At 47.0% G+C, this 25,934-nt stretch overlaps 1 protein-coding gene across 7 annotated transcripts in view; it reads right to left on the bottom strand.

Annotated features, from left to right (window-relative positions):
- Positions 1–25,934, bottom strand: part of REEP1 (receptor accessory protein 1) — a 96,266-nt gene that overhangs the window by 18,897 nt on the left and 51,435 nt on the right. For 3 of the 7 annotated variants that reach the window (XM_025185693.3, XM_025185692.3, XM_075930949.2), the window contains exons 4-7: positions 22,454–22,574; positions 19,346–19,459; positions 9,988–10,159; positions 4,005–4,067 (exon numbers count right to left, since the gene is read on the bottom strand). In XM_025185693.3, the coding sequence (XP_025041478.3) occupies positions 4,005–4,067; positions 9,988–10,159; positions 19,346–19,459; positions 22,454–22,574 (470 nt within the window). The remainder of the gene's footprint in view (positions 1–4,004; positions 4,068–9,987; positions 10,160–19,345; positions 19,460–22,453; positions 22,575–25,934) is intronic. The other 4 variants (XM_075930948.2, XM_014574608.4, XM_075930950.2 and 1 more) reach the window with 2 other exon arrangements.

Below are 25,934 nucleotides of genomic sequence, written 5' to 3'. Positions count from 1 at the left end.
CAGCTCCCCATGAGCAACCAGATCCCATGGAACTGCCTGCCCCTCCCTATCCCTGCGCTGCTGCCTCTGAGAGAGGCAGAACCATGGAGGGTGAGGGCAGCAGGCGGGAGCCAGTGCACACAGGAAGCCGGCTTTCAAGCTGGGTCCCTACACGTATCAGCTCCCATGCAGCCGCCTGCCCCAGCCCTTGCTGCCTCCCACAGAGGCCAGAGGGGAGGGCAGGAGGGAGCCGGTGCTTGGGGGGGCCGGCTTTAAAAACCAGCTCTCCATGAGCACCTGCTCTGTGGAGCCGCCCTCTCCTTCCCGCCCCCCCAAGCTGCTGCAACAGCATGGGAGGGCAGATGGGATGCTGGAGAAGCCCCTGTCTGTGAGGAGTGTGGGCCCCCAGTGGACAGGGGCTGCTGCCATGAAGCAGCCTCCGTCCGCGGGGAGTTTGGGTCTGCTGTGCAGTTGCAGGAAGCTCTCCAGGAGTGGGGCTGGAAGCACACTGGCTGCCGGCCCCGCTTCTGGGGACTATTGAATAGTCGTGTAACCGCTAACATTTGGTGGGGTTACATGATTATGAAATGAAACGATATCTCACATCCCTACTGAGCATTATGTACCCTTCCTGACCAGCCGACACTGATCTTGGGGAAACCTCTCTGGTGAGCCACCATAACCACAAACCACATAAAAGTTTCCCTTTCTGCTGACTTACTCTGTGGCAAGGTGGTGTGGTGCCAAAGCAAGACTATGCATGCTCTGTCACTGCACGGCAGCTCAGGAACCCCACAGCCTCAAATTCGTTCATCGTACCCCGCACATTGCCTACAGCCACAGTCCTGCCTCGCAAGAGACCATTAATGCCCCTGCATATTTGCATGACAACAGCCCCCAGAGTGCACTTGCCAACTCCAAACTGATTTCCCACTGGCAGCAATCCAGTGTTGCAAGTTTCCACAGGACGATCTCTACCCGCTATTCCACTGTCGGTGTAGCTCTCTTTCTGGTGTCCCTCTGCTGGTGGGAGAGCTTGGCACTCATATCCAGGCCTTGCACATCCCTAAGTTCTGCAGTCACCCCAAGCCTGCATTCAAATGCGACCCCCACACTTTCTCAGGCCCAGAAGTGTCATGCTGCCCTTTCCAGCTGCCCCATGACTGCCAGCCTTGAATTGGTTCTCGTCCTCACATCCCACAGCAGTCTGATCTCTAGGAAATCATTACATTCTGTGTTGCACTTCTTCAGCCTCAGCAAATACTGGAAGACGGCGCATTCTGTACTTGTATCGTTCATAACGGCAAAGCTATGCAGGCGCCATGCTTCTGTTAGAGATGGCAGACAGCCACAAGTCCCATGTGGGTTCATGGTATTTTCAAAACAGAGGCAAAAATTATGGGATAAAGATAGCACCAGAGGGTGGAGAAAGTTGCACGATGGGAACTTGACCTGCAGTCCCAGCTACCCCAGTTCAACTTGTTTCTGCCCTGCGATGCTTTGCCAAGACTTCCCAAAAGTCAGCAAGCTAGACGGTGGCAAGATGCACTCTGGGATACCTACCCACAGTGCACCACATTGTGCTTGGACACAAACACTCCTATGTCTACACACGCGGCTTCTTGTGCAAATACGGCCATTCTTGCGCAAGAATCCACAGAGCATCCACACTGTCTGCCTGCTCTTGCACAAGGAAATTTATAGTATGGCGTGGTAAGAGAAGGCTTCTTGCGCAAGAGCTATGCTCTTTTCTTACACGTGTAAGCTCTCTTGCGCAAGAGCTCTTGTCAAGACAACCTCCACTTGTAAGAAAAGAGCGTAGCTCTTGAGCAAGAAGCACAAGTGTGGATGCTCTCTTACGCAAGAAAGCTATTTTAGCTATAGAATTTTATTGTGCAAGAACCCCTGCCGCACATCCACACTGCCATGGGCGCTCTTGCGCAAAAGCACATCTCACACATGGCAGTGTGGACGTGTTCTTGCACTGAACTCCTTCCACAAGAACCGTTGTGCAAGAAGTTCTTGCGCAAGGAGCCACCAATGTAGACATAGCCCTGGTGAGTACACACAGCGACCAATGTAAGAAGAAAAGTTTGCATGTGCACAAGGAATACAGCAACTGTGGTGCTGGCAAAAATTTGTAGTGCAGACATGCCCTCAGAGGTGGTAGCTAGGTTAAAAGAAGAATTCTTCCATCAACCTATCAGTGTCTAAACCAGAACTTAGGTCAGCTTAAAGTAACACAGGTGTGAAATTTTTCACAGGCCTAAGTGACATCAACCTAAATTTTAGGTGTAAACCAGACCTATGTTACAGAAATTTGTACTGGTGTAAATCCATCTGTAACTGCCACCAGGCAGATTCAAACCTGGGTCCTTGGGAGCTTAGTGTAGGAGCCATTATGGCTTGAGTTACAAAGCCAGCTGGCTCTCACCTTAGACTGTAGAGCTCACTCATTCTTATCTTTCTGCTGTAAGTGGTCTAAATGCCATTATATGGGACAGGGAACCACATTAGGGCTACGTCTACACTGGTGCGATCTTGCGCCAGAAGTATGCAAATGAGGCTAAGCGTGGACTATTGCCAAACCTCATTTGCATATCTAATAAGCCGCCATTTTTGCAGAAGAGGCTCTTGCGCCAGAAGGAGCTGTCTACGCTGCCCCTTCTTGTGGAAGAAAAACCCTCTTGCACAATGCCGTTACGCTGATTATTTTCAGGAATAACAGCATTGTGCAAGAGGGTTTTTCTTGCACAAGAAGGGGCAGTGTAGACGCTCCTTTTGGTGCAAGAGCCTCTTCCGCAAAATGGCGGCTCATTAGATATGCAAATGAGGCTCGGCAATATTCCACGCTTAGCCTCATTTGCATACTTCTGGCTCAAGATTGCGCCAGTGCAGACATAGCCGAGGTGTGTGGGTTACACATCTACATGGTGGCATCTGTGCAAACTCCTAGTGCACATACATTGCACCAGTGCAACACAAGGCTGGGAGGGACCACATTAGTAATTTACTCTTGCTTAGGACAGGTCATTACTACAGGATGGATTGACAGGGCAGCAATCGATCCAGTGGGAGTTGATTTATTGCATCTAACATCAATGCAAAAAAGCAGCTGCAGATCGCCATGCCCGCCAGCAGGGCGGTAATGGGGGCAGTTGCCCTGGAGCTAGGCGATTCAAAAGGGCTCAGGCTCCCAGCTACCACCACCACTCCTGCAACAACCATGGCCTGGGCCAAGGCCTTTTACATCACCGCCAGCGCTCCACACGGCTCTCAGAGCTGGCTGGGGAGGGGTGGGAAGGTGCAGTGTGCTCCAGGTGGCACTGGGGCCTGAGAAGGTGCAGTTCGCTTCAGGTGGCACTGGGGGATGCCTTCCCCAGCCCTTCCTTCCCACCTGAGGCCTTGTCCCTTCCAGGAGTGTGGATCTGGCTCCCCCACCTCGCCCATGGGCCCAGCAAGTCTATCAGCCCCGTCTGCTTTTCGCTCTCTCGTTCACTCAGTACTCCTCCTCAAGCAGACGTGCAAGGGGAGGAGATGGGAGAGCATCTCCCGTCAATGCACCGCAGTGAAGTCACTGCAATAAGTACCCCTAAGTATGTCCACTTCAGCTACGCTAGTCACATAGCTAAAGTTACGCAGCTTAGATCAATCCCCTCCCTCCCCCCATGGCGTAGACCCACCTTTAGTCACAGCAGAGCTAGCCCTGTCTTGCGTTGACAGAATGCATCTTTGCTGGGGTGGCAACAGCGGCAGAACCCACTCCCCCTCCCCCAATATCCTCAGGGCTGAAGTCAGAGCACTCCATGCCCTCTGTGACGCCGTTCAGTAAGGGGAAAGGAACAGCCCATGGCAATGCACGGTTAGCAATGACACGCACATCGCACAGCCCCGAGTCTCATTATTCACAGTTACAAACTTATTCTCATTGCCTCAGCCTTAATTCCTTTGTCCTCTTTGTTAGGAAACCCAGTGAGCAAAACTAAAAACAGCAAGACATGGCAGGAAAACACAGCCGTGCTTACAAGGGATGCGTGGAATCCAGCACTCACCTCTGAGGATTCGGCACACGGAACAACAGGAGCACACTGAAAGAGGAGCTGGACATTAGGAACCAACAATAACACTTAGAAAGCACTTGACATTTCTTCTCAAGCTCTGTACAATCACCCATCAGTCTTGTGAGGTGGATAAGTGTTACCATCTCCATTTAACAACAGGTTGTTCAATGCTTTACCGAAGGCCACACGGCTAGGAGTGGTAGACAGAGGGTTATCTACAGAAGTTCTGGGCTCCCAGAACTGTGCTCTGACCACTAGACAGCCCTGCCTTCTGACCAGCCTCTTTAACTGCCTCTATAAGACTGAATAAGCCTATGAGACAGAAGAAGCCACACTCCTCACAGAATATGGAGGTTATATGAGAATAATCTCACAGTTCCATAAAGTAGAATTTCATCCATACAGATCTCGTCAATTCAACAGATTTACAGAGGAATTACGAGGGAAGCATTGATTTAGTCATTCACCCAGCTTCTGAGCACTACAGCAGAACCGTTATTGCTATCACTGCAAATCAGACATGGACAGTGTGTCACATCACCAACTCGCAAGGACACGACTGGCCCTCTTTCAGTGCTGTGATGCTGGGGATGAAATTGGTTTAAGAAATTCTATTGAACCTTTCAGTCCCAACACTGGGAACTAACAAGCTGTGACCTTCACCTACAGGCAAGTGCATGTGTCTTTTAAAACATCTCAGAAATTGTTTCCATATAGTCCTTACAATGAACGCTCCCCACTGATCCCTATACATAGAGAAAAGACAGATTGGCACTAAAAGAACATAGCCTTTCAAAAACAAAGTTTGATCTACCGAGCCATCTAATCACCGAGGGCCAGATGCTTGTTTCAGACCAGCACAAATCAGGAGTCAGCCTATTCAAGTTAATGTCAGTATCAAATTGGTATTAAAGAGAGGAGCCAGAAACTCCATGAAGTCTGCTAGGGATTTTGTGCAGACGGCAGCCAGGTTACTATGGTGAAGGGGGGCATGATGAAACGTTATGGGATAGAAAGATTTGATCAGATCCTCTTTCAATTCCTATGGCTCTGCTTAACTCGTCGTGCTGCCGTCCAAAAAAGAAACAGCAGGAAGAGTAAAGGACAGTGGTTCAGATTCTGATCTCACAGGTAATCTTTTCAAGGGGGGCTATTTTCTCAGTTCATGTAATAGACATATTTTGGCCACTCACCATATAGTCACTCCAAAGTCATTCTGGTTAGTAGATGTGCAGAAATTTAGGAACACTCGAGTGAGCAAATTTGTCATGCACTTCTGGTCCGCTCTACAAATCCTTCTTTTGAGAAGTTGCAAGAAAACTCCAAACTGCAGTGCAGCTACAGCAAGGGTGTAGGAGGCGCTACAGCAGTGAGCAGATCATCCCATGTCACTGACCCCTGGCTTTCTCAAGAGAGAATTTTCCTCCTGTGTGTAAAACAGGAATTTGGATGGGCCATCGACTCTCCGGCTTGTGACAAGACGGAATGTTTTTGCTAGTGTAAGGGGACTGTTAGCCCCTTACTTAAACTCTGTGGGAGTTTTTTGGCTTGCCAGCTCCCAGTGTCAACAGGGGAAGGGTCCGTGAGACTGACAGACCCCAGAGACAATGGAAAGCAGCCAACACTCCAGCTTAGCCTGATTGACAAGTTGGACAGGCCAGTGAGAAAAGCAAGAGGCCAGGACCCGTCCTCCCTGTGAGCTGGGATTGTTCTGGCTCTCTCTGAGCAAACAGAGAGCTGAGACACTGCCCAAGGGGGGCGAGCAGTGTGCAGAAGAAGTCCTGCAAAAACAGGGAGCTGAGAGACAGCCCAAGCAAAGCAAGCTGTGTGCTGAGGGGCAGTTTTTGCAGAGCTGAGCCAGACACACACAGCTCAAGGAGCGCAGACCCTGTGTTGAGCAGCAGACTGGCAGTGCTCAGAGAGCCAAAAGGAACAGAGAAGCAACGCAAGAAGCTAGAGACTGGCCAAGCAGCACAGCCTGCAGCTGGATGTGGTGAGCAGCTGGGAACTGCAAAGTGTGGGGAGAGGCTCTGGACTGGGAGAGGGGTCTGGCCACTTAGAGCTTGAGGCTGTGTGGTCACTGCCAGAGCAAGCGTGTCCAGCCTGCAGCCCCCCCTGCAGCACATCCAAGGCCTCTAAGGGGCCTCTAAGGAAGAGACTGTGGACTGTCCTTACACTCTGCAGGCTGCTGTTTTGATGTCCCTGTGCTACAGAGCAGGGCTGTGTGTTCTCATTTAACCATTCTCATTTTTTCTTATTCTTTTCTCTTTAATCAGTTGATGTTTAATAAATTGTATTTGCTTTGAACCTTATGAAGTGATCACTGAGCCAAGAAGGCCTGCAGTGTAAAGAGAGCACCTCGGAGTGGGGACACCCTAACTCCTGCCCCTAGTGACTACAAGGTCAGGGATTAAGCCCCAGGAAGCCTGGGCCCAGCCTTGTTGGGGTTTCGAGGGCTCTGCTACTCAGGAGAGTGGAGGGGGAGCCCTCAGGATCAGGGAGGCCGTGGGGTAAAAGAAGTGGGAGCGGGGACTCAGATCCTCTCGCTGGTCCATTTCACCGGGGTGTATAGAAGCCAGGAAAGTTCCCCACAATAGCGGGACCATTCCCCCGCTTACACTAGCACCAGAAATAGCAGTTCAGGAACAACACAAACACACCTCCAGAAACCCTTTCCAACACCAGAAACTGATCCCAAAGGGAAGTTTTGTTTTTTTGCGGGGGGGGGGGGGGAGTTAATTGCATATATTATTAATTTCAGTAACCAAAGTTAAATGCCTAGAAGAACTTAGCTGAGATACTTGACATAGCGTCTGCTCACCTTGCAATCTAACAATGTCTTCACAGCACCTCTGGGAAGTGCTTTTCTCCCCCTCTGACACACATACTGACACTATGGCCCTTATCCTCAAAGGTATATATCCCATTAGGAGCAAGGCACCTACATCCCTTTGAGGCTCTGGGCCTACGTGTTTTACCCAAGGTCACGCAGGAAGTATATGGTAGGGCCGCAACTTGACTCCAGGTATCTCAAATCCCAGGCTACTACCAGAGCAACTAGATTTCCTCTCTTGCAAACACAGGGCCCAGTACTGCACACCAGGCTGGAATAACTAGGAGGCCCACTTACAGATACTAAGTCCTCATTGTTACAATATGTTAGCATGGTCTGGGATTTCTGTACATCCTTTTGGTGCTGGAGATTTGTGGCTGTCCCCTGTCATCTAACTGTTACTGTCAATGTCTAGAACATTCACTCCCTTTACAGGAATGCAAAGGTTTTCAGCTGAGTCGCCCTGTCAAGTACTGTGCATAGATGCAACAATACATTCCCTGATTCCCTCTGATGTCAGAACAGCTACATCCTGTTAGCTTTAATCCACCAATATAAAAAGATGTGAATGTTTCTGTCAGGTAGAGGGCACCACTGACATGGATGTTTGTTTTGCTGTTAATTTGGAAGGCAAACTCCAGGAACACGGACAGTTTGGACTGTATTTAGTGGGCATAAACTCTGTTTGCACTAGGGTAGGAACGACAGCTGCTTAGCCCTCCTGGAAGCTAAATTTAATCAAATACATTTCAGAGGCAATTGCTTCTCTCCTTTCTCCCACACTTACAGAACATCCATTGTAAATAGCTTTCAAATCTTGGCGTCTAACTCTACACGGATACTGATATGGGTTTTATTTATAAATAATCCTTGTCTGTGGTGCAGTGTCTTAAAATATGACCGTTGCAAGTCATATCGACTGTACATTTCAGTGGTGATCCAAGAGGATAGGCAGGACAGATAGGTACTGGTGTCACTTCAATACTTTTGGAGATTTTATCCTACACTCTTTACAATAAATGAGCTCTGAGTGTCAATTTCACCCACCCACATCCAGTGATCGCTGGACTCTACTGATATATTAGAGCTGTCAGATGGGCACATCTGTCCTGACAGACAAAATAATCCTGCAGCAAGATTGTGCCAATGTCCTATTGTAAACAGGGCCATGTCTAGGAACATGTAGGGCCTAGGACAAACTCGCCCCACTCTGCCTCAAGCCCCACCCGGCCCTGCTTCTTCCTGCCCCCCACTCCACCCCTTTCTTCAAGTCCTGTCCCTGCTCTGCCCAACCTCTTCTCACCCTCTCCCAACCCCACTGCCCTCCTTTCCTGAAGCCCCCTCCCCTGAGCAAGGCGACCTGGGGAACTACCAGTGAGGCCTGATGCCACCAGCAGGGGTCCAGCACCTGCCTATTTATCACGGTGGCAGGAAGCAGTGACCTACCCAGCCCACGCCCGCTCTGCTCCCCTGTCACTTATGGGGAGTGGAGCAGGCTGGGGCCCTGTGCTTCCAGAAGCCGCAGTGAAGCAGAGCGACCTGGCTGGGAGGTGGCAGAGAGAAGCAGGCTGCTGGGTCACTTCACTTTCCACGGCTCTCACCGCTGCTGGTGAGTTCAGAGGCAGGTCCAATCTCCGTTGCCAGCCTCAGACCCCTCTGACAATCCCCCAGGGCAACCACAGAATCACAGAATCATAGGGCTGGAGGAGACCTCAGAAGGTCACTGAGTCCAGCTCCCTGTCCAAAACAGGACTGATCTCAACTAAATCAACCCAGCCAGGGCTTTGTCAAGCTGAGACTTAAAACCTCTAGGGATGGAGATTCCACCCCCTCCCTAGGAAACCCATTCCAGTGCTTCCCCACCCTCCTCGTGAAATAGTTTTTCCCAATATCCAAATAACAGTCCTATGTACAGGATAGGTCTGGTTGTAAACCGTTGTTAATGTGTCTCATGCATCCTGCTCTGCTCTGCAGAAGATGAGAATCCGCTGCAGCCACCAGACCCAGAGCCTTAGAACAGTCACTCTCAACCAAGGGTGCATGTACCCCTGGGGGTACATAGAGCTCTTCTAGGGGGTATATCAGCTCACCTGGATATTTGATATTTGCCTACTTTTGTCAACAGGCTACATGAAAAGCACTAGCAAAGTTATCACAAACAAATTTCATACAGTGACTTGCTATTACTGCTTGACAGACTATACTCTAAAATACACACCCTGGGTAATGACATGTAAGTACAATATTTATATTCCAACTGATTTATTTTATATGTATATGGTAAAAATCAGAGAACACGCAATTTTTCAGTAATTCGTGTGCTATGACACTTTTGTATTTTCATGTCTGATTTTGTAAGCAAACAGTTTTTAAGTGAGGTGAAACTTGAGGTATGCAACACAAATCAGACTCCTGAAAGGGGTACAGTAGTCTGGAAAGGTGGAGAATCTCTGCATTAGTTCAAGCTGTAGAAAACTCAAGCTTTTCCCCTCTATGTCAGCCAAAATGGCTGCAATGTGGCTCCCTCCTTTAATTGCCTCAGCACTATGGGTACATCTACACTGAACACTTATTTCGAACTAAGCTATTCAGGAAGAAATACTCCAAAATAGCTTATTTCAAAATAGCACATCTACACTACAGGGAAGCCTCAAAATTAGTCCGAGGCAGGCTTCCCTAGTGTGGATGTACTACCTCCAGGAGGCACTGGAGAATAATTACTTTGATTGGCTCTGAGGAGGAGCTATTTCGAAACAGCAGCAGTGGAACGTCCACACTCCTGCTATTTCGGAAAAGGTGTTATTCCTCGTGGAATGAGGTTTACAGAAGTTGGAATAAGCTGTCCATTATTTTGAATTTATTTAGAAATTACGGAATTGCTGTGTAGATGCTCACATTGTTATTTCAGAATAACTGCCGTTATTCCGAAATAACACTGTTGTATAGATGCACCCTATGTTTCAAGGGCATGATACTACCCTGTGTATGTAACAACTGTAATATCTGTGTATCTCCATGTTTTTTACCAGTGATTCCTGATTTCCTCCTGAGGTTCAGTGATGGAGGGAAAAAAACTTCCGGTAACACAAGACCAAGGAAAACACTGAGACTTACCTGAGCTGCTAGTACTTTCTGACACACTTCTGGATGTTTTGGGCTTGCTCTGTTTGCTGCTTGTTCGTACAGTGACTGGAGGAGGTGGTACAGAGCTGCTGCTGTCTCCTCGAATGGTTGAGAGATCTTGCATGCTAAAGCTCCTGAGTCTCTCAGACAGAGCCCCTTGTCCCTGGTTACACAAACAATACAATACATAGAGAAGTCAGAGTCTATGACACAGCATCTTAAGCCCCCCTCCTTCTAAGACCTTGCCTAAACTACAGCTTACTTTGGTATACTTACATTGCTCAGGGGCATGACTAATCCACACCAATGTTCCCTCTAATTTTTTTCCGTCCATGTGGAATAAATTTTGTTATGTGCACTCAGGCATCTGTGGATATGCACCACCAGTAGAAACACCCACTGCTGGCTGTGGGCGCTCTGCTAATCAGCTAGGCAGCATATGTATCTCTCCTGGGTGGCCACCCAAGAGCTCAGCTTATAGAGAACACTGATCCACTCCCCTTAGCAACATAAGTTATACCATCCTAAGCACCAGTGTAGAAAGTACTATGCTGGCAGGAGAATTTCTCCAGCCAACACAGTTGCCGCCTCTCACAAAGGCAGGAGTTATTAAGCTGACAGGAGGTGTACAAAAATTAAAAGATTGAATAACAAAACCCTCCATGTAGACACAGCTATACCAGCAAGATAGTCTTTTTGTCCATATAGCTTAAATCATTCAAGGAGGTAGTTTAACTATATTGGCTAAAAAATTTTTACCAATATACACTGAAATAGCTATATGAGCAAAGCTTTTCTAACATATTAAAAACAAAAAAAATATTGGAAATTGCCTATTTCCTGGAATTGGAAGGGACCTGTGTACAGTCCCCTGCCTTTACAGCAGGACCAAGTACCATCCCTGATGGATTTTTGCCCCAAATGGCCTCCACAAGGATTGAACTCACAACCCTGGGTTTAGCAGGCCAATATGCAAACCACTGAGCTATCCCTCCCCCTTGCATAGACTAGCCCATACATTTTCAAAGAGACTTTACTTTTGTTCTTTCTTGTTTATCTTGCTCAACAGAAAGACATATTAGATGGCTTAAAAATTTCTCTTTCATTAGGTAAACATCTCTGTGGTTTCTGTGTGGAGCCTTAGTGCAAAAATCCTGCTCTCAGTGAAGTCGAAGGCCAAACTGCCACTGACTTCCAAGGATCGGCTCCTTTCTTAACCTCTGTCTCAGCAACACCCTGTGCTGTATGATCTTAATCCTCATCCAATGCAAAGATGTCATTTGGAAATCTCAAAGCACTTTCCTTATAAACCTTGATTTTCAGCAACTATCTCAAACCTCCCCGGGAAGGAGGAAGGATGGTCTTATTGTGCAACAGATTCCTTGTTTTATCTTGACTGAATCACTTGATTGTTCTGTGCCTTGGTTTCCCCATCTCTAAAATGACATTAATATCCTTCTGGTTTATAGGTATGTTGTGAGGGATAAATGTTTAGAAAATGCTTTGGAGATGCTTAGACCAAAGGAGTGATAAAATCTAAATACTATTTATTTGTAATTAAATTGCAATGAATCGGACTGGGCTATACATGTTATTCACCTATTTCTGATTTTATTTTTTGAACAAAAATTTGTTTCAAATTTTGAAGCCTTTTTAAATGTACTTGTACACACGAATTAATGTTTCTCTTATGGAGAGTCTCATTGGCTTCAAATGCAGGATTTTTTCTTTGGGCTTCTCAATTCATCTTCCTTTATTTTTTTAAAAAGTGACAGATTTTAAAATGAATTGTCATAATACATTTCCAAATATTTCAGATGGAGATGTCCATAATGTATGTAACAATACATATCCTGACTTCTTGTTTTGGGGTAATATCAAGATTCCTTATCCTTCAAGATCAATTCATTTTGTTCATTATTTGCCTCTTGGGGTTGTGAATTTTGATATTCAGTTCTACCAATGTTAATAGTTGCAAAATTTAGAGAAACTTAGCATGTTACCTATTTAGTCACTAACTTGTAAAGCTAAATGTCTTTGTGGTCTTTTGTATTATTCTTTTGTATTCAAAAGTAAAGAAAAGGTATTGTGTGTGGGGATTTATATTCTGGATCGTGCAATCACATAAGCATATGATGCAGTAAAGTCCCTAGGACTGCTCACTTGTAAAAAGACAGGTACGTGAATAATGATTTTTAGGATCAAGGTCTTTGGGAGGAAAGAATAAAACCTTCTTGACTCATCATGGGACTGTTTTGAGCCAGACATGAGTCAAAATATTTTTTTCTAATGTATGTAACAATAAGTCTTGTTGTGTAATAAAGCTAGTTACTGCAGCAATTTTTTCCTGTTTAATAAATATTTTGCTACTAGATGTTGAGTTTTATTGCTGGATAAAAAACCTCATTTCTACATAAACAGATTGTTACAGCAAATTTAACAGCCGCACAAAAGTGCATATTGGCCTTACAAAAGTAAGGATTGAAACTACATGTTCATGTATATTCATGAAAATTGACACATTTGACCAATAATGACATTTCTCAGTTTGTGGAAGAAAATATGTTCTTTGATTCTGAAATTGTCCTGATTCTGCTGTAGTCAACGTTTTGCTGATTGAGCTGAGACAGAAATGCTGGCAAGCAAACAACAAAGATTGATAACGAAATGGTGAAATTTTACTCATCGACTACTGAAAAGGGAAGACTGAAGAGGGAAGGTGAAATGAGGGGAAATGAAATGGAAATCAACACGGCAGATACTCAATTTGTGTAAATTGTAATAGCTCCATTGGAGCCAATGGAGCTATGACAATTCATAGCATCTTCCCCAAAATTTTGGGGATAACTTTTTCAAGAAAAAACAGGCATATAATATTCTGCCATTGTTTTTGTGACGAGCATCCTTCCACATGACTTGGCAATAAACCTTGCTAGAGAGCTTATGAATAGTAAGGCTTGTTCTTTATTCCTCACCCTAATGAGAAGGAAAATAAAGGAACACTCACGCTTTACTTTGTCAAGAAGAAAGTCAAGCACATATAGTTGTTTGCTGCATTGCTGTAGCTGTGTGGTTCTCAGAGCGTTAGAGACCACACATGAGTGAGGTAATATCTTTTATGGACCGACTTCTATTAGCGAAGGAGACAAGATCACATGTGGCCAATCGGTAATTACCGTACCTTAGCATCGGTGGTTTCTTGACCGACAAGTGAACACCAACCCATTCCACCATACGTGCAGCATTACGCTGAATAAAGTTAAAGCTCCTTTCTCCACAAGTTTGGTTCAGCAGTCCCATGTAGAGTACCAGACCCATCCGCATGTTCACTATGGGTTCAAGCCTACAGACATTTACTATGAGGAGCTGTGCTTGCTACTGAATTGTGGTTCCACTATGCCCAGTAGCACATTATTGTTATTCATTATTATTAATTATTATTATTATTATTAAATGTTCTTTATATATCAGTAGCATCTACAATCACAAGTCATGGGCCAGGACCCTAGCGTGCTAGGCGCTGTACAAATACTGCACAAAAAGACAGACCCTGTCCCAAAGAGCTCTCAATCTCAATATAAGACAAGAGACAGCAGATGGATTGTCTCAAGGAAACCATGAAACAATATCGGTCACCACAACAGGCTGCAATCTGAGCACGCATGCAGCTTAACCATTGTCAAGATTTTTGTGAGCATTTATAGTACAGTAAATGATAAGGCAGTTAGGCTACATCTACACTGCACAGTTATTTCGGAATAAGCTATTCCAGAATAGTTATTCCAAAATAGCTTATTTACGTCTACACTTCAGGGAAGCCTCAAAATTATATTAGGGAAGCCTGCCTTGGACTAGACATGCTATCTCGATTTAGAGCCCCAGGAGGTACTGTGGAGGAATAACTTAGAATGGCCCTGGTGAGGGGCTATTTCAAAATAGCAGTAGTGGAACGTCTACACACGCCTTATTTCAAAATAGCTATTTCGGAATAGGCATTATTCTTCATAGAATGAGGTTTAAAGAAGCTGGAATAAGCCGTCCGCTATTCTGACATTTCAAAATAACGGAATTGCTGTGTAGATGTTTGCATAGTTATTCCAGAATAACAGCCATTATTCCGAAATAACTTTGCTGGGTAGACATACCCTCAAGATATTTTACTAAGGAGACTGGAGAGGATTTTAGAGCTGAGCACTCTAAATCCACATGCTGTAAGCCAAACAGCCTTACATGACAATCTCAATCTCATCTGAGTGGAAAATGTTTGCTAGTCCTGACGTGGGCTGCTTGAGTTTTGATTATCACATTTTTTCAACATGCCCTGAAGATGGGACCATTGTCTATGGATCACCTGTTCGTTAGGCCGAGATCAAAGGCTTGAGCTGTATAAAAATGAAATGTCTGAACTATTAATTGTTGTTCTGGTTCTGTGCCAAGGCTGTTATCAACTTGTAACCACAGAAGAACCTCTTTGTGGACTTTGAAGGACTAACCAGAGCCTTTGTTGGCATCAGGGGGGTGATGTCTGGTGAGTTTATTATCATAAACTCATAGGACTGGAAGGAACTTCAAGAGGTCATCTAGTCCAGTCCCCTACATTCAACGCAGGACTAAGTATTATCTAGACCACTAGACCATCTCTGATAGATGCTTGTCTAACCTGCTCTTTAAAATGTCTAATGATAGATTTCACAACCTGCTTGGCAATTTATTCCAATGCTTAATTACACTTGGACATTATTGATTGATTGATTGATTGATTGATTGATTGAAATATTTTACCCCACCTCTCTATTTAAAATATTTGAGGTGGTTTACAAAAATTTTAAACACAATACAAATACATATAAAAATTTAAAATACAAGACCCCAGAGGGACATAACAATTGCTAAAAACATATTGAGAAGAGGAACATACACATATAGGCTGTATCTACACTGGGCCACTTATTCCGGAAAATCAGCCGCTTTTCCGGAATAAGCTGCGAGCTGTCTACACTGGCCCTTGAATTTCCGGAAAAGCAATGACGTTGAACTGTACAAAATCAGCCGCTATTCCAGAAAAACTATTCTGCTCCCGCTCGGGCATAAGTCCTTATTCTGGAACACTGTTCCAGAAAAGGGCCAGTGTAGACAGCCCAGTAGTCTTTTCCGGAAAAAAGCCCTGATCGCAAAAATGGCGATCGGGGCTCTTTTCCGGAAAAGCGCATCTACATTGGCCACAGACGCTTTTCCGGAAAAAGGGCTTTTCCGGAAAAGCAGCCTGCCAATGTAGACGCTCCTTTTCCAGAAAAACTGAAAACGGAATAGTATTCAGTTTTAAGCATTTCCGGAAATTTATGCCAGTGTAGATACAGCCATAGACTCAAACATTAATAAAAGCATGAGTAAAAAGGGTGGCTTTAGCACATGTATAGGTACTTTCATTGCTTTAAAATTTTTTCTCTGTAATGCTTTCACCTTAAGAATAAATATGGCTGCTTATAAAGAGCTGTGGAGTATCTTGCAGCTGCTAGTAATCATGCTGTTCATAACTTCTGAAGAGAAAGCAAAGGCAAGTGCTGGCCTGTTTAGGCAGTCTGAGATATCACACTGCAGGCAGGGAACCAAGCAGCCTGGAAAAAATCCTGGTAAGGACAGGAGGGGAGATGGATCTGCTGAAGAAAGGTGATGACTGAGGAGCCAGAAGCTTAGAGTAGGTGCCATTGAGGGACCACAGAGGTGACATACAGGTGCAGTTACCCAGAATGCCAACAGGGAGGATGGGCAGGGCAGTCCATCTGTAAGCTCAGATGAGTTATTCAACCTCTCCCTGCCTCCGTTTCCCCAATTGAGAACGGGGAAAATAACACCTAACGCACAGGTGTTGTATGAATCAGAACATAAGAATGGCCACACTGGGTCAGACCAATGGTCCATCTAGTCCCGTCGCCTGTCTTTTGACAGTGGCCAATGCCAGGTGCTTTGGGGAGAATGATGAGAACAGCCCTTTTTTGACTAATCCATCCCCCATCTCCAGTCCCAGGTTCTGGTGGTTGAAGGACACCCAGATCATGGTGCTATGTCCCTGACCATCTTGGCTAACAGCCATACTGCTTTTAAAGTGCTTGCATTAAAAGCACCAAGTATCAGCACTTCACTCTTTGCACTGCTCTGCAGACCCCATCGTACGGTTATAATCCACATCAGGAATTCTTATTCATGTTAATAAGACTGAAGTCTGGGATGGGGAACCTAAAGCCTGGGGCCAGATGCAGCCCCTGAATTGCCTGGATCTGGCCCCTGAGGCTCAGGGCTCCTCCCAGCATTGGGGAGCCCATGCTGGCACTCCAGTCTCCTCCCTCCTGTTCCCCTGTGGGGCTGCAACACATAAAATCGATTAGCCTGAGCCCTCTAGGCTCTAGTGTGCGAGGGGAAAGTGGGGAGTGTCATTCTTCTCAATCAGGGCCACCTCAGTGAGGGTTTACGCACTGTAGTATGATAGTGTGAGTGTTCGTTACAACCCGCCGTTTTCTTTGTGCAAAACGGGGGGCTTGACATCAATGCCTGCAGTCCCTGCTAATCATACCACTCCACATTTGCAGTTTGGCTCTGCCCTCTGGTGCATTCCCTATAAGTCATCTTCACCTTAGATTGGGGCTGGATTTACATCAAACACACACCCAACAGAAAAAGGCCTGTGGAAACCCAAAGCAGGGCTGAGTGCTGCTGTTTAAGAGATACCGTGCTCCACTGTCATGGTGGTGAGACAATTCGAGGAATGCAGTAATACGCAGCCCACGAGGCTATGCTTCCAGAAACCCGTGTGTTCTCCTCTTGATTGGCCCATTACAATGAGGCTACAGTTTTTCAAGTGACCATTGATTTTGACAAGTTTGGCCCAACTTGAGACACTTAAAGGGGCCAAACAGGTGAACGGCACCTCCTGGACACCAAGCCATTTTGAGGACCCTCCAACCTAGACCTTCCTCACTGTAACTTGAGACCATTGCTCCTCGTTCTGCCGTTCTCAGTAGTGACAGATGGCAGAATGAAATGGTCTCAAGTTACAGGGGGGGGGGAGGTCTAGGTTGGATATTAGGAAAAACTATTTCACTAGGAGGGTGGTGAAGCACTGGAATGGGTTACCTAGGGAGGGGGTGGAATCTCCATCCCTAGAGGTGTTTAAGTCTCGGCTTGACAAAGCCCTGGCTGGGTTGATTTAGTTGGGATTGGTACTTCCTTGGGCAGGGGGCTGGACTCAACAACCTCCTGAGGTCTCTTCCAGCTCTCTGATTCTATGAAATGCACACCTCCCAATGCACCATTCCCCCTCACTGCATGACTCAGCTTCTCATGCAGTTTGAAGGAGAGAGCTCCGCTGCTCCCTACTAGCAAACTGTGCCAATGCAGCATCCACTCCTGTGGCATCTGGTATCCATCTTGGGAAGCCTGCTTGGACCTGAGATGAGAGGGACGGCGTTTGCCCAGAGAGGAAGAAATGGTCCAAACAGGCATTCCAGGCAAGGATCTTTCATGTGAGACTGATCCACGACCCAGTGGAGTCAATAGGAGTCATTCCACCGACACTAATTTGCTTTGGATCAGGCCCTGAAGTCTACTTAGATCCAGGGGGCGGAGGTGTGCTGAAATTCTAACTCCTTAATTTGTGTGACTGGCACTTCAAGCAAACTGCCAGAATTACCATGAACTCTGGCAGTGTTTCAGGTCATATTTTCACACGCATGACAGACTCTTGGACAATCTCTCAGACCTATTAGGCACAAACAGGCTTTTCATCGGCGCCAGTCACGCATGCCTTCTCGCTCCACCTCATCCTTTCCACATCCAAAACAGTGTGGCTGTTGCATGAAGGTTTCAGCTTCTCTTTCCCTATTTTATCATCTTCATTATCATTAATATAGCAGTAGACCTACAGAGCCTATTGTGCCAGTTGCCATGCAAACATTTGCCAGGGAGTCTCACCCTCATTCAGACTAAAAGGGAAAAAAACCAGAGGGGGGGCCAAGAAAGAGAGAACGTATGAGCAAGTGTCTGAGTTGGTGATTGGCGCATGCCTTTTTAGTGCCCCGGAGCACAGTGCCCCTTAAAGGACAATGGGCTGAACTAACGGAAGTTAAGGGGGCTACCCATCAGGATTTGCCTCCTTGTTACCGAATTCTACCATTTAGTTCTTACCCTCCTGAAATCACCATGTTCTGAGGGAGGGACTGTGGGGCCGCAAATGGGGGATGCAGAGTGGTAAGACAGGGACTCTGTGCTTAATACCCAGCATCAGATGTCCGACTGTCTCTACTGAGATCCTCAGAAACATGCTACTCATCTTGAGAGAGAACAAGAGCGAGAGAGAGTGGGTGGAAGCAGGGGAGATTGGCACAAGAGGTTTGGGGTACTGAGAGCCCCTCACCTGTCTAGCAGTGACTTATATTTTTACCTGGCAGCACAATTGTTCATTTTTTTTAAATGGTGTCCAGCTACTCAAACATCTAGGCCATTTATCAGTCAGATGAGTGGAGGAGCTAAGGAAGAGACAGGTATGCGCTAGCCGGTGCATGGTAGCATCATGGCCTGTGAGAGGACACTGTTAGTCCACCAGAGAAAAGGAAGAGAAAAGGGGTATGTCTCAAAGTTCAAGAGTACTTAGATCTGGGTCCATTTCTCTCTTTAACTGGGCCTGCACACAATAAACTTGGAGCCCAGAGCCATGTGCTTAGAACAACAGATGCTGCACTGATTTTTACCAGCTAAGGATGGTGCCCCTGATATCTTACCATTTATTCCAGCTGAAGTAGGAGATGGAATGGACCTTTGCTTTCGCTACTTGGTAAGGCCACATTTCCCACAGGGGCTGCAGGGGCTTAGCCTTTCTGAAAACCAGGCCTTTATTTTGGTTTCAAAATACGAATCTAGGGACCCAACCTCAGCCCTGAGCTTCAGCTGGAGCAGTTTAACACCTGTTAAAGGCTAACTGCCTTGTCTTCATGGGGATACTAACATGTATTAGCTAGCACTTTCCAGAGATTAGGAGAGACAAGGCCAGAGAGTCCCAGAGCTGAGGACTGAAATAGGGGTCAGGCTCTTTCTAAACATGGTGCGGAGAAACAATTCCCCTTAGCAACAGCTATTTTGGTCTTATCCACTGTCTGTCACATTCAAGTGCTCTCCAGACCATAATTAAGTTATTAAACCTCAATCCCTCTGCAGGATCTTAACCACTGAAAGAATTTTGGACTCTCTTCCCCACTTCCTCCTCTCTGCCCCCATTACGTTGTTACCATTGGTGATGGACCCAGACAGGATTGAGATGCTAATGTCACTGCCCTGTGACCTGTGCTCTCCCGGCTGTTACCTTGGAAGCTGCCATCACGGCTGCCGTTGCTGCGACATTCAGTCCCCGCTTCCCAAAGTGCACGAGGGCGTCATAGCTCCGATCCTTTGCTTGGACGAGACAGTCATCAATTTCCTGTCAGGCAAAACAAAAAAATCCCACAAGAGTTCAGACCTTCTGCCCCCTCCCTCAAGGGTCAGGCCATCATTCAGACAGGCAGGCAGGGGAGAGATTTACAGCCAGGACTTGAAAAGGAAAAGAGGATGGCAAGGGAGCAGTTGCTTCCACTAAACGCTCTGGGAGTTGCTTTTATCCTATGAGTGGAGAAGTGTTACTGGAGAACAGTGCGGGCTTGCGGCAGAAAACGTACAGTCACGGGGAACAGAGGAGGGGAGCATCTGGGATTCTGGGCTTTTCTACACTCAATACCATGGTTACCGAAACCATCCAGACTCCTGAGTCGTTCAGGGTTGTCACAGGCTACCGAGCTTTCCCTAGTGAGGTCACAGGTTTGAATTTAGCCCAGAAGCTGTTACACTTGGATGGCCATTTGCTGGCCTGTTTGGTGGTTCCAGCCCTTTCCCTAGCCCATTTGTAGGTAAGTATTTAAAAGACGCCCCGAATAGTTAACTGGTAAAATGATTTGTTTAACCGGTTAAGTGCTGGCTGAGAGAGTGATGGGGGCTACTCCAGCCCCCACTCGCGACAACCAGAGCCAGCGGGGGCTGCTCCAGGACTGCTGCGGCCCTGCCAGCTGGGCCACCATGGGGAGTAGGCTCCGGTTAACCACTCAGCATGCTGGTAAGGCATATGCTTCTCAGTTAACCGGTTACCCTTTAACATCCCTACTTGTAGGCCATCTAAGCAGAGGAGCCCAAGAAGGAGCAAACCTGGGGATTGAACTCCTCACTGCATGTTACAAAGGGCCCCCCTAGAACACAGCTGAGGCTTGTTGGGGTTGCAGTTAGGGGACAGTGAGCACTACCACCCTATGGGCACTGCGTGTTCCATGGCTGTGCAGAGGCTTTTCCATCTCTCCAGCTGCTAGCGTGGCACCCACCAGTAACTATCCTCTTGCTTGTCTCTCAGACACAGACATGCCACATGATCAACTCCCATGGTCAGACAGTACATTCAAAAGGACCCTTGATGGCCGGGAACTGCTCAGCCACATCCCGGTCCCATCAGCAGATGCTCCCCAGGCAGAGCAACACATGGCCCAAAATACCAGAGCTGGGGAGGTGTGACGTCCTTTCTAGAAGTACTATTCTTGGTGAACGCACCACCTTCCATCCAAAGCTCTCAAAGCACATTAGACACATTAGTGTAATATGCAACGCAGGCAGGAGACAGGAGATGTGTCTCAAGAGCCTACTGCAATTCTTTAGCACAGCTTGGAACAGAGAGCAAAGGAGCCTCACTCCCAACCAGTCCCCCCCCCCCCCCACAAACCAGTGTAGTTGTGGCCGTGTTGGTCTCAGGATAGTGGAGAGACAGGGCAGGTGGTCACGTCTTTTATTGGGGCAACTGCTGATGGCGAGAGAGAGAAGCTTTCGAAAGGTTCTCTAGGTGTCACAGGTAAATACGAAGCGGAACAGATTGTTTAGCCTAAGTAGGACTCTGTGTTTGTCACAGGTGTCGGAGGAATCACAAACTCCATGACTTCTGCAGCCACCAGTGTAATTGAACCTAGGGCTGCCCAAGCAGTTGACTCCAGGGCTAGCTGCTCAGGTGGCTCCGCAGCCAGCCGCACCTGTTGCTGCTTGGGCAGCTGGCCCAAGGAATGCCTGAGCAATGGCAGGTGCGACTGGCCCCGAGGACTGCCTAAGCAGCAGTCTCAGGGATGGCTGGAGTAGACACTGTTTGGCAGCCGTCGGCAGCTGATGCTGCTGGATTTGCCTCCCCTTCAGCAGCCCCCGCTCCCCAGGTTGCTCCCCAGGATTCCCCTCCCAGCAGTGATAACCCGCCTCCCAAGATTTAGTCAGGGTTATTTATAGTACAAATCATGGTCAGGTCACAAGCCATGAATTTTCATTTATTGCCCATGACCTGACCGTGACTTTTACTAAAAACACCTGTGACTGGATCGTAGCCTTAGTCATAAGCAATTATTAAGGAGTTAGCGGGGGAAGGAGGACGTCTACACCACAAAATTAAGTGGCCCTAAATTACGTGGACGTACAGCCACCACAGCAATTGAATGGTCTTTACACGTCCATTCCTGGTGTCGATGGTGCACATCCTCACTAGGGAATGTTTGCCCCCATTTAACTGCCAGTACGGGACATTGTGGGATAGTTTCCGAAAAGCAGCAGACAACGTAAGCAATCAACCTAACTACATAGACTTAAGTGCTAAGCTGTTGTGGAGGTGGAGTTATTCATTCGGTGTAGTTGGCAAGTTACCTCGGTGGGAGCTACATTTCAGTGTGGATATGACGTGTTCAGAGAGTTTGTAGACTAGGCCCGAGTTACAGATTGGATTTATGGTTTATTACAACAATCTAACCCACTCACCCAACCGCCCTTTTTGTCCTATGACTGCAGAGGTGTTAAGGAGCCACTCCACCTTAAGTAGTCCCTTACCATACTTATGCTAACCAATCTGTTCTGTCTTCCATATAGCTGTGACACTCAGAGTACCTTTCCCAGACCTAAGGAAGAGTTCTGTGTGACTCAAAAGCTTTCCCCCTCATCAACAGAAGCTGGTCCAATAAGCGACATTAACTCACCGGCCTTGTCATCCCAGCTACACTAACCATTTCCAAACCTGTGAAGTTTGTCATGCTGGGAAGGTCTGTTTCTGGGGTGATATTTTCAGGGAAAACAATATACATGTCTCCCCCTTTCCTAGCTTCCCCAGTGCCCAGACAGAGTTAAGGTATTCTGAATGGGTTCACCAGCTGCTGATACAAAAAAACAAAAAACCACACCCACCCACACACACACCCAACAAACAAACAAACAAACACAAAAAAGAGGTGATGATCAAAGAACCAAAATAAATAAAAGAAAAAGCAGTGACTCATCTTGAGATGAAAGGCATTGATACAGCTGACAGTATGGTAAACATGCTAATTCCATTGCCGGGAGCCATCTACTCAGTTAGGGCATGAACACCTGTAATTACCTTTTCCTTTGAAGACAGTGTTGGATGTACAAATTTCCTATAGAGGAGGCTGGAGCCTTTTGTGTACGGAGATAGCAACCAAGCTACAAAAGCTATTTTCAGTTCATAATAGAATGGAAACCTATGGGAAAACAAAGATGACACAGACTCTTGTTAACTGCTTCTCTGATGATAATAGAAGCCCAAGGCAGTTAGCAATTGGCAGATTCATAGCCTAGAGTGGTTTCTGTCTAACTGAGAGCCCTACCACCCACTTGCTCCAACTTCACTCTCCCCCAGACTCTGGCTGAGCTCTATGCAAAGATTTTTTGGCAGCCAAATAGCAGCAACATTATTTAATAGGGACCTAAACAGTCAATTAAGGGACAGGAGGTGCTGTATGCACAAAGGGGCCAGGGAAGCTGCTTTCACAATGTTCCCAGGCCTTATAGACCTCTACTGATTTATTTATACACCTTTTGTCTCTCTACCTTTCTGCAGTTAAATAGCACTTATCATTGGGCAATCGAACCTTCATTCCTTTCATATTAGGCAGGCCCTGACTTGCTATCTGTGTTTGTACAGTGTGCAGCATAATCGGGCCCAATCTTCCCTGGGGACTTTTGGCACTACTGTAATATTCACAGAATAATCACTAATACCGCGGATGTTCCAGTTCTAACCACACGTGTCCTTCGCCTTTGTTTTGCGAGCAGCACTGAGAATTTTCAAAAAATCTAACATCGTCTGCCCGTTTTCTTGTCTCATTTCCCTCAGCTAAGGATGTGTCTACACTGTGACTAGGGGGTGTGTGATTGCATGTTATCCAGGCCCACCCAAGCTAGTTTTAAGCTAGCGAGTTCGGGTACGAAGCAGGGAAGTCACAGCAGCCCAGGGTTGGAACGTGACATGATTACTTGTGTGTGTAGCACGAGCCACAGCCTGCGCTGGTGCATCCTCACTGCTGCTCTGGTAAACAAGCTAGCTCGACGAAAGCTAGCTCAGGTCTGCAGTCACACGTCCTGGATCAGGCCCAAATGAGTTAAAAAGGGACACACTGACGTACCAACATAATTCCTCCAGATTTTGTGTGAGGGCGAGCCCCCTGAAACTCCCATTGAAAAGAGTGCTCCCCTCAGGTGATTGGACTTATAGGTCTGGGTCCTTGCGGAGCGTCTACACTGCACTGTTACTCGAAATAAGAGACATAATTTGAGCTATGCACATTGCGTATCTTATTGCAATGCTATTTCGAAATAGCTTATTTTGTCATTTGGCACTGCCTACACAGCACCAAATTTTTAAATAAAGCGCTATTCCAAAACGTCCCTTACTCCTCGTAGAATGAGGTTTACAGCAGTGGTCCCCAACCTTTTGGGGCTGTTGGGCGCTTGCACCAGGCACCCGGGCACCCGGGCCCCGGGGTGCAAGAATGGCTCGGGCCGGCCCTGGTCACTAGGCGGGCACACATAAATACTCCGGCGGGCATCATGGCACCCACGGGCATCGTGTTGGGGACCCCTGGTTTACAGGGATATCGGAGTAGCAAGCCCAAAATAAGACACGGGATAGCTATTTTGGGATACTCTGGTATCCCGAAATAGCGTTGCAGTGTAGATGAACTCTAGGAACTACGTGCATAAGGATTAAGAACTTGATGCAAAGCCCATTGACATCTCTGATTCTATAGACGTTGGATCAAGCTGTATAAGAGTGGTGAACACATGCCTGAAGTTAGGTTACCTATCTAAGGGTGCATCTACACAGCAGTGTTATTTCAGTATAACAGCCATTATTTCGCAATAATAATGCGAGTGTCTACACAGCAATTCCATTATTTCAAATCAGCTCCTCCCCAGGGCCATTCAAAGCAATTACTCCCCAGTGTCTCCTGGGGCTCTAAATCGAGGCAGCACGTCCACATTAGGGAAGCCTGCTTTGGACTAATTTTGAGGCTTCCCTGTACTGTAGACATGCTATTTCAAAATAAGCTATTTCAGAGTATTTCTTCCAGAATAGCTTATTTTGAAATAAGCATGCAGTGTAGACGTACTCTGAAAGGCCTAAACCAAAGCCCACAGGAGTTTTTCCCCTTACGTCAACGGGCTCTGGGTTCATTCCTAAGTGGCCTCATTTGCAGAGATGCTGAGTACTCAAAGCTTCTCTTGACCTCGGCACCCCAGTTTAACAATGGCCTGTGTTCCTCCTCTTCTAATCCCAGCATGAGAACAACCTGGAAGGAAGCTGCTGGGCTCTTTTGCAAACAAGATTGTCACTTTCCTCTGTCTACTCTCTACACCCCGGAGTATCTATCCCAAAGGAAAAAGGACAGAGCAGGAGCGAACAACACAGCCTCTGTTGGAACCTACTGCTGTGTAGGCACAGAGAGGCCTGTAACACACAACGTGCTACCGCCCCAGCTAAAAAACAGTGGTGGATCTCTAGCTCCAGCTTTAGTAGCTCATATTTCTAGCTCTGGCAATCCCCAGTTTGGTCCCCGTATGGTAGCCAAAAATAGCAGCTCTCTTAACTGAGGCTGCAACAGACTTGTTGTCTGTGGATCAGGCACAGAGGGGCACATGCAACACACAATAACCACTGGGTTACAGTAGGGATCAGACAATCCTTAGGAAGGGGAAAAAAAGGAATTTGTCTTTGTGACATAGTGGGGGGCTGTCTGCTCTGTAACTCGGTGTCCCCACCTGGATGTGCTGTGAGGTGTGATTCCCACTGACTCACCCACATGTGTATTGGTTCAGACACCTAGTCCCAGCCTGAGCAGCTAACAAGGCTCTTCCCAGAGGGAGACATAAAGGAAGGGAGGCGGAGGCGGAGACAGCCACCTCGCTGGGGGGCAGGGCCTGGAAGATGGGCAATCAGAGTATGGGGAAGCATAGAGGAAGGAGACTAAAAACCAGTATAGGGGATTCAGGGGCCTGTGAACCCTTCCCCCCAAGGGAACTAGGGCTGTTGGCCTATCCTATGCCTACATCAAACCTACGCTGAGCTGTATCTTGGAGAAGCAATAAACCCATTTTTACTCTACTGGCTGGTGGAGAGTCACATCTGGCTGCAGATGGGGGTGCAGGGTGGGGGGGCTCCTCGACACGCAGTCAGTCTTATTGTTTGTATCCTTCTCCTCCTTCATCTCTTCCTTCTCCACGTCCCTTTCCCCCACTTTCTCTGCCTCTTTCCCTTTTCCCCTCACTGGCGTTTCCCTCTTTGACTGACACATTCCACCCTTTCTGTAAGAACCCTGGATAGTCCCAACTTTTGCACCAAAGGGTCACAGCAAAGAGGACAGCTGACTCAGCCATCCTCTGTTGTCAGGGACAGACCTTCATCAAACTCTCCCCTGTTCCAACCCCTTTCTCACTGGCATCTGCGCGGCTCCCCTGACATCAGTATTTTCCAACCCCTAAATCCGGCAGCAATGAGAGAGGAAGTGCTGGTCGTCCAAGCAAAACATGCTGTGCACCTGACATTTAACCCTTTGCACAGG

Source organism: Pelodiscus sinensis, chromosome 4, assembly GCF_052426305.1.
Source record: "Pelodiscus sinensis isolate ZL-2025 chromosome 4, ASM5242630v1, whole genome shotgun sequence".
In the NCBI taxonomy this organism is placed as follows: Eukaryota; Metazoa; Chordata; order Testudines; family Trionychidae; genus Pelodiscus; species Pelodiscus sinensis.
This window is presented reverse-complemented; position numbering and strand designations above follow the sequence as displayed.